This window comes from Manis pentadactyla, chromosome 2 (genome assembly GCF_030020395.1).
Source record: "Manis pentadactyla isolate mManPen7 chromosome 2, mManPen7.hap1, whole genome shotgun sequence".
Classification (NCBI taxonomy): domain Eukaryota; kingdom Metazoa; phylum Chordata; class Mammalia; order Pholidota; family Manidae; genus Manis; species Manis pentadactyla.
Window position 1 is genome coordinate 143,068,254 of NC_080020.1, and position 15,127 is coordinate 143,083,380.

Sequence of the window (15,127 nt, forward strand, 5' to 3'; positions counted from 1 at the left end):
TACTGACTCGCTGGCCCATGCTAGATGGACGGCTAGAAAAAGCAGTCCTGCTGGATTACTCAGAGTCGGATAGACTATGAAGGACAGTAAATTTCTTAACAGCCTCAAACCATGTGTTGGACCATGTGTTATCAGACCAAGGACAGCCACATCATATTAAATAAACCACTGCATTCATAACTAATCCCAGGACTCTTTTTTATTTTAACTACCTAACCATAAAAAATAGTATTACTTGTAGGGAGCAAGGAACCATTACTAGACAGGGACCTTGTCCTCTAGCTTCTGTGGAATACAAATTAAGGTACCAAGGTGTTGAGAGCTATTAAAATTACCACTACATTTGAGCTTAAAAAAGTAATCAAATCATGAAATTACTGACAAAGCAAGGTGTAGGCCAAGCAACTGGTTTCAAATGCTACTTCCTACCTACTCTGCCCACCTTAGTTAGAATAAACTAACTTGCATGAAAAACAAACTACTTATTACCATTCTTGGTACTGTGGCAGACATTCTTAGGGTATCTTAAGTCATCTTATCCCCACCCCAAAACCCATCATACATATAGGAGTGAACCACTGCAGTCCTCTATGTAGAACAAACCTCCTTCTCTGGCCATAGCTGACTGTTAGATGCCTAATCCATTTGCCAGATGCAACCCATTATTACCCTTTAGTAAGAACATCAACAAAGGCAACTGCACCAGACAAAAAACAATGGAAATGCTCTTACTTGAGCTTCCTGAACCTTCTGAAGTTCAGACTGAAAGTCTTCCCCATTTCCATTGTCCTCATCAGTATCACTGCAGACTCCACAAAAAAATGTAGGCGGAAGCTTTAACGTATCTGCTCTTGCCTTCTCTTCAACTGTTGGTTTCTTTTCCCAAACAATAACACATTCTTTCTCATCTGAAAATCCAGTACAACACAAGCCAAATGAAGTTAAAAGTAGTTGAAGCTCCATTTCTCTATAAGGATGGTACTCAACACAATCTACAGATTAGAGACTACAGACCCAGACGAGACCATAAGAGCAACAGTGTTTTTCACTTCATATAATTTTTAAATATTTTAAATCACCATGGCCATAATACCTAACTAACATACTTCTGTGAATTACAGAAATGGTCAGACTGGGATATTTTAATAATTCTTTTAAATGGAAGATTTTATAAAAACACTAGTGATTATTAATTTTAATTAACCCTTAGTAATTTTAACTTAACATACCTGTTAGATTTTCATCTGATGGTCGAAATTTTCCTGAGTCATCCAGGTATAGTTTTCCATTAAGTTTCTTGACAGCTGTTTCAAAATCTTCATCTTAAACAATAATTCATTTTATTAAATAAAGAGAACTTATATTAAATTTCAGGGGTTTTCCTAGCCGGAAATCCAGGAGTTATTTCCAACTTCACATTTTCCCTTATTCCCTGTATCCAAACAGCAAACAATTTTGCCAATTCTATATCCCTAATGTCTCCCCCACTGTTATATCTTTCCTTTAGGCTTTCCTCTTGTTTGAGCTATCATTTAGTTCATCTTCCGGTCTCCACGACCCATAATCCAATCCTCTACCACTAGAGTCAGTTGGTCCTACTGAAACTTTTCTGAACATGTAACTTACCTGCTCAACATTCTGATACAGTACACAAGCTTTTCCATATTCAGATCCCTGCCTACCTCATTACTCTTCCATCCAAACCGACAAGAGCAATTATAATTGCTTTCAATTATCTGAGAGCAAAGTGCCTGCCTGCTCATGGTAATCATCCAAAAACCACCTTAATAAAGGAGTGCAGTTCTTTTGATCATTCCACCCAGTGACTGTTTACATTCAGGGTAAAGCATCTACCTTCAAGGACAGGAGTGAAGGGTTCTAGGAAGCAGGCTTAAAATAACTGACCCATACCCCCAATTACTAACATTAGCATCAACAGAATGCTTTTAAAATAAGACTTACCATCCTCTTCTTCTTCACTAACATAATCTGGTCTATTCTTATAGCAGAAGAAAGTTGGGGGAAGTCTAAGTTTGCTTGCAAGAGCTTTTTGCTCAGGGGTAGGGGTCAGCTCATATATGACAAGAACATCATCATCTGAGGGAGGATCTGCAGGCATTTTCTTCTCTTTTGCTGTAACACAAGTCAAAACCAGGGACAAAGGCAAGGCGTTTAAGTGAGTATTAACATCAATATTCTAACTGAAAGTAAAACCACGGGACCTATCTTTAGTTAAAACAGCGTACTGATAAAAACACACAAACTTAGATATGAACAGAGTTCTATAATGATCATCATTTAGAATTAGAAGCCTGATTTAACGTTCTACCAAAAACCCTCGGGGAGCATAGACTCTATTTAGAACTAAAGAAAGTCCTGCTTTTATTCACTGTTCATTGAAAAGAACTACTATATGCTAATGGCTATAACTTAAAAAGGCATTTAAGTAGTACTGCTATAATCATATCTGGCATACTAAATAACAGTTCAGCAAAATACCCATGCATTTACAAAACTAAAAGCAAATTAAAGAAATCATAAGCAAAGATTAGTAAAAATATGAAACCAGTGCAAAGCCAACCCTGATTAGTCCCCACAAGGAAAGTTAACAATTACTAAGGACTGGGGTGATTAGAGTTACATTTAGTTTTGCATATTTCTAAACATGATAATCGATAAAATTAAATAAAAACTGTGATCTTATAATACTTTTAGAGTCTAAAACAATTTCTATAGCTAAAAAACAACAAAAAAGGCAAAAGTAGAAAGAAAAGGAAGTCTTCATATAATCTTTTCTAGTCTATAAAGAATTTCAGGCTAGATCATGAACTTGCTATGCACCAACTAGTACTGTCCAATATGGTAGCCTAGCCACAGGAGGCTACTAGACAACCTGAAATGCGGCTAGACCAAATTGAGTTGTGCTGCAGGAGTAAATTACAAACTGGACTTTGAAGACTTGGTATTGTAAAAAAAAAAAAAAAAAAGGCAAAATATCTCATTAATTTTTTATACTGACTAGAGGTTGAATGGCATTTAAGATAAATTGGGTTAAATTGAATAGATTATAAAAATTAGCTTCATCTGTTTTCTTTTTCACCTATTTGTTTTTATTTTTTAATGTGGCTATTAGAAAATTTTTAATTACACAGGTCATACTGGATGCTGATCTAGAGAACCTGAACCCTTTTACAATGTTAAACATGCCATTTACCCTCCTTTAGAAAAACTCAGTATTGACTGAGTGAAAAATTTCACATGATTTCTACCCTGAAGAATGAAGGTTAAGAGCTGCTTTAGCTAGTAATATGTCTGGTATACTTTAACCCTGAAAGCCCCAGCAATCAAGGTTTTTTCATTCTATCATTGTACCTGTTTGGCAACCTATGACACAGTTGGACTGCTCAAGATACGTTATTAGACACTAAAGGTGAGTTCATCTACCTAACCTTGCTCTTCAAGGTCTTTTAACAGATCCTGCTTCCTAGTATTCCACTCTAGCACAAACACTTGCTTTTACAAATGATCTGCACTACATATGTAACATACCAGGTATATAATGGTGGCTGTTAGAAATTGGGTCTACTTTCAAACAGTGTTTTTTAGACCACGTAGAAGAGGGTAGCCCAAAAGGGACACTGTTCCCCGTGTATACATGCTGTTACCATCAAATGTTTGGATACTGGCAGACAGCAGAAATTAGTGGGTAGAGATAAAGGTTAGATAAAACGTTGGCTTTCTTTAAGCAGAGTCAAAAATAATAGATTAACAAAATACAAAGCAGCCAAAGGTGAAGACCACATGTATCTACCTCAAAATAATGTTGTGCAATAGTGAAAAAACAGGACATCCAAGTATATAATAAAATAGCATTAGAGGGTTTCATACAACCAGTCAAAAGGTAGTTGTCTAAAAATTGGCACTTTACATGCACACTACCGTGTTAAGTACTTAAGGTCGCAGCCACAGTTACTTTGCTAAGGACTACCAGCTGCTACAAAAACTGGTGCCATCACACACTGAGAATACTAGCTCTATACCTTCGTTCTCAGGCTGTGAGGAAGGGGTGCTGGTCCAAAAAGCCATTGGATTAGATTTAAAAAGGCTAAAGTTAAATCCTAGAAAATAAAGAGTATTTAATTTTTGAACATTATGAGAATCACCGCAAGTATGACTTTACTCAATTTATACCAATTTCGCTCTTATGTATTCATTTACCCTAGTTGTTTTACTCCTTACTCATTTAATAGTGGCAAGAATACCACACATAAAATTTGAACATCTCAGTACAATGTGTTCTGGATGACAGGATAATAAACTGAATAATAATAATACTTAATATACTGAAAATAGGAAGAAACTAAAGAATGAACACTGTTGGAAAAAAAGACTCAAGTTAACATGCATGATTCAAGTACATGAGTCACTAAACTTTAGTACTGTAGTAGTAAGTTCCTGTGATTTTCCCTAAGCAGGATATAAACATCCTTCAGTCATCAAAATCACCTAAATAATTTACACACATACTCTCTGTTGCTGTTTTGAACACTCACAGATAAATTTGGTTTAGGGAGAAAAAAATCTGCACAAATATCTGTCTATTCCCAGAGCACTATGTTTATAATTCAACTTTTATTAAAACAGTAGTACCCTACAAAGAGTCTGTATCAAGAAAAAGATTAAAAGTTAAAAAAAAAAATTCTGCTTAAGCTGAAGACTTAATTAGTGCTTACCCTTTTTTGGTGTTTTAAATGTATAATTAGTTGAGGACTCTTCCTTTGGTAAAGAAGCAGAGAGACTTTTCACTTTGCCATCTGAAGACTGTTTGGTATCAGAGTTCTTTGACTCTTCACAATTATTAGCTTCCACTTTTCCTTCAGATCTACTCTGGACTATGGGACTAGTTTCACTGTTGTTATTTTTCAAAGGTGCATTAAAACTAAATCCAAACAAAGACCCCGTAGCTGAACTGTTGCCAAATGCAAATGGTTTTGATTTCTCACTACTGAAAATGCTTTTAACAGACTCTGAGCCAAACACAAACTTTGGAGGAGAAACCACTGCTTTTGTTGTTTCAGATGCACCAGCCACTTCTCCCGCTTCTGAAATTGCATGGGCTACATCATCACCCTGAATTAAATCTGACCTCTCTCTTGTGGTTTCTTCTAATACAGCTACAGCCATTTTGCCACATGGTGATTCTCTGGGAGGGGTCGAACGAGAAACATTCGGGGTTATCAAAAAATCTTTTTCTTGGGCTGTTTTTGCTTCATCAAATATTTTCTTAAAGGAGTCTGCAACATCCTGCAGTTTAAAACGGACAGCTAAATGCTCTATTTTTCTTTCTCCATCTGCAAAATCACACGCAGTCCACACCCACACTCTCTCTGTCCCTTTCATATTTTGCAAAGTCATGTCTGGAGTTATTCTGTGATTGGCACAAAGTTTTAATACCTGATCCCTTCTCATCACTATGCGAACTTGCTTATTATCATAATTCTGTAAAATCTTTATATCACCAATGCCTCTTTCTTTCCACTGACCAACATCTTTAGCATACCTATAGAGTTTTGCTCTGTGACTAAAAACAACTTGTTCATTTTCCTCACCACTGGACACTTCAACTAGGTCAGGTAAAGGTACAACTGGTTCAAAGTACTGTCCATCTCTCTCTTCTTCCTGAGTAACATCAGATTCCTCATCAGTGCCAACAGAGGTCCCACTCTGATTCAACTTGGTAGGAGACTTCGATGGGCTCAAAGCAGATTTAAAACTGAAGTTAAATCCTGTTGTTGACTCACCAAAGCGGAAGAGATTTTTTCTCACAGGGCTACTTGCCCGTGGAGAAGCCTGTACCGAGCTACTGCTCATGCTACTATCCAAAGCTTCCTCCCTTAAATCATAGTTGTCCCACTCTAAGGTGGGTCCGGTGCCTTCAGGATTTGGCCTGGAGGTTGTGTCTGACACACAGACAGCAGCTGTGTCTGAACTCTTACTCTCTTCATCAGTGACTTTTGTTTGATCATTTGTCAAGAACGTTTTGAAATCTTTTAGTCCACTCTTCATTTCTTCAGCTCTCTGTATTAACTTGGCAGCTCTGCCAGTATCTACAAGTTTATGGGGGGTCTGAAGAGGTATATCTAATAGAAGTCGCTGGCATTCCTCAAATTTCTGCTTGAATTCTTCAGCCAGCTCTGGTGTTTTAAATTTTGCTGCCAGCTGCTCTAGTTTGGCATCACCATCAGAAAAGTCACTAGCTAGCCACATCCATGCTCTATCTGACCCAGAGAGAGGCTTCAGGTTCATTGTAGTCGTTATCCAATGGTTGGCACAAACTTTCAGTACCTGTTCTCTTCGCATCAGCATTCTCAGTTTGCCGTTGACTTCATTTTTGAGAATTTTTAAGTTCCCCAAGCCCCTTTCTTTCCACTGACTTACCTCAGCATCAAATCTAAATAGTTTTACCCGCTGTGAATAAAGAACTTTTTCATCCTCTTCTCCTGTTACAAGTTCCACTTTTTCAGGCATTTGGACTACGGGTTCAAAATGGATGTCATCACTGTCCTCAGTCTTATAGGCATCATCATCTTTCTCAAGGTCAGCAGAAGTGTCAGCTTTATCAGCCATTTTACCACTTTGTGATGAGAATAATTTCTCTCCAGCACCTGAAAATCCCTTGAAATTAGGGTCTTTTTTCCCAAACTGAAATCCTTCTCCTGAAGTTGATTTTGCAAGATCTGCAAAAGTACAGGTGCTCCCAGTCTGACCAAACAACACACCAGCACCACTCTTCTCGTTCCCCACATTCTGAGCCTGAGGGCCAGTGTCATTTTCAAGGGGCTTTTCACTCTTCTCTTCATGTTCTGGCTCCTGAATGCCAAATTTGAATCCATCAGCAGACACAGGGATAGAAAAACTAAATCCTTCTTTTCCTGACTTACAGTCTGTATTAGAAGAACCCTGAAATGTAAAAGAAGGTGTATCTTCCTGATCCACATGCCCAAATTTAAATCCTTGCTCTGCACTGCCAAATTTAAAAGCCTTTTCTGAAAAGTTACTTTTAAATCCTGTTTCCACCTGACTTCCAGAAGAGTCATTTAACTTAGTTTTTGAACCCAATGTGAAAGCTGAAGGAGTTTCTGCTGTAGGTTCGTAAGTTGGCTTGGAGGCCTCACAAGTCACACATTTTAAGGAAGAACTCTCATTTGGCACAGAGCAAACACTACAATCCCACTGTCCTTCCTTCTTGGGGAGTGTTCCTGCAAATTCACCCTTGGGAGCTTTGCTTGTATCTGATGAGGAAGGTGCTGGAACAGCAGAAGTAGGCTGATTTTGTTTCCTTGGATTCTGACAGGCAATACACATGGCAGCACTTGCTTGGTTGCCCACTAAGCAAAAACTGCAATCCCACTGTCCTTCCTTCTTGATGAAAACACCTTCAAATCCACCCTTTGTAGTCTTGCTTGTCTCTGAAGTTCCAAACTTAAAAGAAGCAGGTGCTGGAATGGCAGAAGTAGACAGGCTTGGTTCACCTGGATTCTGACAAACAACACATTTTGAAGAGCTGCCTTCATTTTGTACCAGGCATGCGCTGCAATCCCACTGTCCTTCCTTTGCAGAAAAGACGGATCTAAAATCACTGTTAACAGTCTTAGGAAGATCTCCTTGGCCAAATTTAAAGGAAGCTTGCTGAACAAATGAAGACCCACTTTTGGTAGCAGACTTTGTATTCTGGCATGCAATGTATCTAGAGACAGTAGGTTCATTTCTTACTAAGCAAACACTGCAATCCCAGCAACCTTCCTTCTTTGAAGTCACCGATGCAAATCTATCCGGAGTATTTTCTGGGCCAACTTTAAGAGTAACAGTTTCAACTAATGGTGGGCCAGGGAGCTCTTTAGTGCTTGGGTTTAGATTCTGGCATGATACACATTTCTTAGCAGTTGAAGCATTCTTTAATGAGCAGCTGTTACAATGCCACCAAGACCCTTCTTTCTTTGCAACTTGAAATTCAAAATTCACTTTTCCAGAATCAGATTTACAAACATCCTTGCTATCACGACTTGTGGGTTCTTTTACAATTCTCATAGCCTGATTTGTTGTTGGGGCTACATTAGCTCCTAAGGCTTTTAAAATGCCCTGGGCCTCTCCAAACTTGCACTTAAAAAGAGCTGCTTCCTCAGGTGTTTTGAATCTAACAGCAAGTTGTTCTGGTTTTGGTAACTCGTCCGCATAATCCAGAGCGTGCCAAACAAAAGACCTGTCTGAGCCAGCATTTGGCGTCAGTTTCATATCTGGACTGATGTAATGGTTTGCACAGATTTTCAATACCTGCTCTCGTCTCATTAGAAGGCGAATTTTTCCAGATGTTTTATGCCTTAGTATTTTTACATTGCCAATTCCACGTTCCTTCCATTCTTTGGATTCTGTGTCAAAACGAAACAATTTTGCACGATTGCAAAATAATTCTTCCTCATCCTCTTCACCAGTTTTTACTTCAATCTTATCAGGAAGAGGTACCACTGGCTCAAAGTGAGGGCCATCATCATCATCATCACCGTGAGTGCTGCCCCCATCTGCTTCATGACTCTTGCTGGCCAGCTCTGGAACAGGCGCTCCGAACACTGACTTCCCAGGACTGTGAAAAGTAAACATATCCTCACTTCTACAAAAACCAGAATTCTTTTGCTGACCTGGGCCCATGTTTTCGGTAAATGAAATTCCAGGCACATTTTTGCCTCCAAAATTGAATGTATTTCGAGGTCCAACAGTTTGGCTAGCTTTTGGTCCACTGTAGCCATCTCCTTGCAAAGGTTTATCTGAAGTCAGGAGACCTAACAGGCTTTCACTATTATTGTAAGCAGTAGAAGGGGGCTGTGTCACAATCTGCGGTGAGGAAAATGTGAAATCACCATCATTTGATTTGAAATTTGAGTTAAATTTAAAAGGAGTTGGCTGTGTTGCATGTGTAGGAGCTGTCAAAGATGGCCTTATTCCTTCAGCTGGTACTGGCTGAACAAAGTTTGTTTTTCCAAATTCTATAACCTTAGATTCTGCAGATCTTGAAGCATGAGCTGCAACTGGAGGTTTTGTGAAATAACCTGGTTCTGGCAAAGGTGGGTTCGTGCTTGTCTGCTGAACATTGTAATTAAAGTAATCATCACCCCTGGGTGATAGAATTCCTGTTGCAGGAGACTCAAAACGCAGTGGAGGACCATACATCTCTTGTGAGAACATACAAGCAGATGAGCTTTGCACAGGTGGTGTGTGCATCTGTTGTGAATAGGCATAAATATGCTGCTGTGGTGGAAGCCTATTCATACCATAAACTGGACCCTAGAAGAAGAAAAAAGTTAAATGTTTTTGTAGGTTGCCTACAAAACTACAGAAAACTATTCTCACAAAACATGAGTATCATAAGGTAAAGATATTATTAGAGCATTTAGCACACCATTAAGAGAAAACAACATTACTTACAGAGATACTTACAGTTAGAGCCCTTCTTGGCATATAACAAAAACTGCCTTAACTAATGACAGCATCTTAGAAACTAACTTTCCTACAATAAATGCATAGCATAAATATATTGTTCATTCCTAGACAATGTGTCAAATGATGTTCACAATAATGATGATGACGATGAAGACTAACATTTATTGAGCATTTATTAATGTGCCAACTGGGCATTGTTCTAAGTATTTTACATGTATCATCTCATTTTAGTATCCTCAAAAAACCCTATGAATAAGGCATTATTATCCTCATTTTACATATGAGGCAATTAATACATAAAGAAGTTAAGAAACTTGCCCAAGGTCACAGTGAGCAGAAGAGCTAGGGTCTAAAGGCACTAAGCCCTCTGTCTTCAAAGGTTAGTGTTGTGATCCTGGGTCTTAATCCAAAGTTACATAGCCACTTCAGGCTTGGAAGTATTTACACCACACAGTGGTTTGGCAAGGACATTCTAACTTTATTTCTGCCAAAATAGAATTATCAAGGACCCACCACCACCACCACCCGCATTTAAAAAATATTTTATATGTTCACATTTATTGTAACATAAAAAAAAGATAGTGACTAAGAAGCATAACTTCTGTATCTGGAGAGAAATTTAAAATCTTTATCTGTGGGACACATAAGTTTTAATGCTGAACTACTTATTGAATTTCTTTGAAGGAAGCCTGAACAATTAAAAAGGAGATATTTATAAATGTATAAATTATTCCTTTGTTACCTTTGTGGGAGTAACATTAGCTGCTGGTCTGAGAAGATACTGGGAATTATATGCTGGTGACTGACTATAATATACTGAAGGGCCAGTAGTTGCAACTAAAAAAAAAAAAAAAAAAAAGAAAGAAAGAAAACACTGTTAAAGTCTATCTACAGTTAAGACTATCTAGGCAAGAACTATAAATACAAAAGCAATAGAAATTAAAGAAAGATTTAACTACATAGTTTTTTAATTTCTGTACATCAAAACACACCATAAAGAAGATTATCAAATGACAAACTAGGAAAAACCCCTAAATATGACACATGAGGAAAAAGAGAGCAGCCCCACAGTGGTCAACAAGAACAAGTGCCATACAACAAGCATCAAAAAAGGAGCCAAGAGGAAAGTGTTTGGTCCATTTTCTAAGAAAGATTGGCATGATCGACAAGCACAGTCTGTGTTCAACATCAGAAATACTGGGAATACACTAGTCACAGGAAGGATTTAAGGAATTAAAATGCATCTAATGGCCTCAGGGCCATGTTTCTGAAGTGAGCCTTGAAAATGTACAGAATGATTAAGGTGGCCTTTTATAAACTCAAGCTGAGAATGTTCTGATCAAAATATCACCTGACAAATTCATGGAAAGCATCTCAAAAGTAACATAAAATGTGTCCCTTGGCTTTAAAAAAGGCCCATCATGACTGACACTCATGTTGATATCCAAATCATGCGCTCCATTTGTTTTGTGTGAATTTTACTAGGACCCCAAAAACTAGAAGACACTCAGGGTGATGGCAGAACTACCAACAGTCATTTGCTTGATCTGTTTTGTGAAATTATACGAGAGAACAAAACTTAAAGACCATTTATGCCTTACATGGAAGAAATGGAAATTGTGACACAAGAGATGCTAAACAACTGATTCTAGAAAGCCCTGAAAAAGATCTAGAAAAAGCTAGCCAGTCTATTTATCTTCTCTATATATAGTTACTACAAAAATAAAAAATTGCTGAAGAAGCCCAAGTTTGATTTTGGAAAACTAACAAACTGCCTGGTGAAGATGGCTATTTTAGAAATATTCTGGCAGAAAACATGCATAGAACATAAAACAAGCTAAAGGATATGTGCCAATAATCATAAAGTCTGAAATTTGGTTATTTTATCAGTAACCAATGACTTTTAATAGTTGGGGGTGGGGGGGAGGGAACAGTTGTTATAAACCTACTAAAAAAAATCTAATAGAAAAAAAGCACCAAATGAACAGATAACTCAGAAAATACAAAAGATTATAAAGTATTGATCATGCCAAGTATAAAAAATAAAAACTAACTCTACTTTTGTTTTTAAAAATTGGCAAAGGTTTTTGTATGTGGATAATAGTTGGAACTAAGCAAGAGTGCAAAGCAATGGACACGATCAGATACTGGTGATAAGTATAAACTGGGGTAGCTTTTCTGGAAAGCAATTTCCCAACACAAAATAATTCTTAAAATACCCCACAATCCTAGGAATGTGTCCACAGCATTATTTATATAGCAAAAACTTGAAATAACAAAAATAAGGGAATTAAATTTGCAGTACTTCCACCATTAATAGTATTTTCAAAAAACACTTACTAGAAAAATGCTCAGAACTTAAAGTACTATTTTAAAAACAGGCTTACTCATCTACCTACAACCTAATAGTATGATAAAAACCTCATAAAAAATTCTTTACATATACAAACACAAAGGACCAGAAGAAAATGTTCCAAAATGTTAACTGAACTCTATGTAATATTGTTAGTTTATGTTTTCTTTACATTGTTCAGTACTTCTGAATACTTCCTATAAGCTTATTATCAGTTTTTAATCATCTTATTTAAAAACCATCTTAGTGTATTTTTACTTTCATTAAGGAACACAGAATGGGAGCAGATCGGAGCACCCCTCCTTTAGGGGCCACAGAGGTGCTCTGTGACCTTGTCAATCAGCCACTGGGGGCCTCTTCTCTCAGCTGTAAAATGAGGATGTACCGCTCCTGTGCCTTCCATAGGGCGATTCAAGAGTAAAATGAGACAACGTGATGCTTTTGTGTCTAACAACCAGAGCACTGTTCATGCCCATACACAGAAGAAATGGAAACTGACCCAAGAAGACAGCACTAGCTAGGCCCTAATTAACCTCTCTATATGAGGCTCTGCAGAGCACACAAGGTCTTTAAGTGAGTAATGTTTGAACATATATTTATCTATGACTTAATGACATTTAGGAAGTCTGACTTCACAAATACTTTCTTTCTATGATTTTGCCTGCATTTTTCTAAATGTCACACTGTCACAAAAGGATAGTGGGTCTGCCTTGAGTGTTACCTGTGGAACACCACACAAATGTACTAAACTAGACCACAATATTCTAAATCTTTCGTGGGTTAAAACCAGTAAGAAAAACACATGCCCTGCTACCATCTTAGGAATCTATTACCTATAAAAGAAACCTATTTTTATCATCATTTCTGGCTACCTGAATCATACCGGTAATGTATCATACTGGCAAGTAGCTTTAAATTTAGACCACTGGAGTCTGAATAGTAACTAGCTGTACAATAATGGATAAGTCACATAGCCTTTCTACAAACCCATTTCCTCATCTACACAACTGGGCTTAATAATGGCACCTACATCTCCAGTGACTATAATTAAATTAAATTACATACATAAAGCACTTTGCACAAACAATCCACAGGAAGCACTATTTGTACCTTCTAGTTCATTAAGTGTTTACTATATACTATAAGTAAATGCCTAATACATGTGTAATCCTCACCATAATCATGTGAAGCAAATATTATCTCCACATTTCAAACAAACTGGCTCAGAGAGGCATATGATAGAGCATAATTTTGAAATCCAATGGTCCAGCTCCAAACTCCTTCCTTTCATGTTTGACCACAGTATTTCAAAATAAACAAGATTTCTTATGAATGTCATACCTCTCAGTATACCATCAAACTAATTCCCAAGTTTAAGTTCTAATTAGGCATCTCTTGATACAAAATGATATGTTAATATTTATCAATTGTTACAGAATAGCTCCACCTCAGGCTCAGTTCCTCTGAGATGTGCATTAAAGGACTCTCTAAGCCTTTTCAGATACACAGGATTAGAGAAAGCTTACTTTGTTTTCACCTGGAGTTATAAAAAAATCTCAGTAATACCAAATACAGCTTAAATAACATATAAGCAGACATATATAGACATGTATATAAACAAATGTGTATAGACAAGGTGATTTCACAAGTTGCCTATTTAAAGGAAGGGGGATACAGTGATTTTATTAATATCTAGAATTATCCAGTTGCCAACTCACCTGTTAGTGGAGCCCCATGAAAAGTCTGTGACCCCTGATATCCATCAGGCACTGAATCTGGTCCATAATTCTCTGTAGGCCAACGATGTGGGGATGCTGAGTTACTGCTATTTAGTTTCAATTCCTGCATTTCTTTCTGTTGGAAGAACAAAAATAATTTTTAAGCAATTATGTCATGCCAGAAATAGTGCTAAAGCAAACTTACACATTTTAAATTGAAATACTTGATGATGCCTTTTAAGAGATTCTATATTCCAGGAATGATCTGAGTACCAGGTGCTGATTTCAGAACATGATCATTATTGTTATAACACACTTGCCCCTCTTCCTTCTTTGCTTAGTAGCATTACCTAATTCACTCACTCCAGATTAGTTAGCACTAACTTAAACGAGTAACCTCCTAAACATCCTCATCTCCATTTCCGTCCTTCAGTTGCCTAAATTAATCTTTCTAAAGTTCCGCTCTAGCCAAGACACTTCCCTGCTGAAAGCAGTAAGTACTCACACATTAAACTTTCTGACATCCACAGTCCTCATGGTATTACCTCAAACATCCTTCCAGTATCTCCTTTCCACACTCCTTTACCCTTCAGTCCATCTGGACCAATCAACATTCCAAATTCCCTTCCAATGCTAGCTTTCCCTTATGTACATCTGAGGTAACAAGTACTACTAATCCTTCACAGGAAGGCTCAAATGCTCCATTAGGAAAGGAAAAACAACTAATATTTGCTCAGAATATATTATGTATGTAATAATATATTCCAGGTACTTTATTAAAGTTCTTAATCCTTACACAGTTAAAAAAACAGTATTAGAACACACCTTAAAATGAGAAAAGATGCAGAAAATGGTATAGCTAGAATTCAAACTAGATTTTACTTCAAAAATGTTTTCAGGACACCACCCTACTGCCTAGACAAACCAGCAGACATGCTGCTTTTCAGTGGCAGCTCTGTGGCTAGGTATCAGCTCTGTCATTTTAGAGACAACTAAACAACAACACTTTTCCCAACCCCAGAACTTAAGGAATGTTCCATACAAAACAGGCACTTATCAAGAAACTATGTCCTATTCCAAATGAACTATAGTGGTATCAGACAAAAGATCACTTTTGGAAACCTACCGAATATCTCTATATGGAGCTAAGTGTCTGACCAGTTATAATACGTGAGGTTAGAGACAGATCCATCATGTCTGCTTTCTTCTTCTAGGACCGTTTCCAAATAGAAATTTCCCAAAAGCTGTAACTACTGAGGTTAAAAATATTTTGAATTTTCAAGCTAAGTAAAGTTTTTTTAGTCTGAGAAATGAACTCACAGACCAAGGTATGATTGATATATTTCGCTAATTCAGTTCAACAGACCCTTTTCTTTGCCAGGAATGATGCTAAGGTTTGGGTAAACATCTCTATCTTTGACAAACTGGAATCTGGAGGAAGACACAGACACATAAGTAATTTCAAAACTGTGGCAGGTGTCAAGATGGAGGTATGTAAGACCTAGTTTGGTTCTGCAGTAGCATGGCAAGGGACATATGAAGAGCTTTAGAAAGAAGCAGGACA

General features: G+C 37.4%; 1 protein-coding gene across 7 annotated transcripts in view; it reads right to left on the bottom strand.

Moving 5' to 3' along the window:
• Positions 1-15,127, bottom strand: part of LOC118929992 (E3 SUMO-protein ligase RanBP2) — an 80,675-nt gene that overhangs the window by 18,418 nt on the left and 47,130 nt on the right. For 4 of the 7 annotated variants that reach the window (XM_036920721.2, XM_057496866.1, XM_036920712.2 and 1 more), the window contains exons 18-24: positions 13,564-13,699; positions 10,235-10,329; positions 4,734-9,336; positions 4,041-4,118; positions 1,963-2,133; positions 1,230-1,322; positions 733-908 (exon numbers count right to left, since the gene is read on the bottom strand). In XM_036920721.2, coding sequence (XP_036776616.2) covers positions 733-908; positions 1,230-1,322; positions 1,963-2,133; positions 4,041-4,118; positions 4,734-9,336; positions 10,235-10,329; positions 13,564-13,699 — 5,352 coding nt within the window. Of the gene's footprint in view, positions 1-732; positions 909-1,229; positions 1,323-1,962; positions 2,134-4,040; positions 4,119-4,733; positions 9,337-10,234; positions 10,330-13,563; positions 13,700-15,127 lie in introns of those variants that run through there. The other 3 variants (XM_057496867.1, XM_036920718.2, XM_057496868.1) reach the window with 2 other exon arrangements.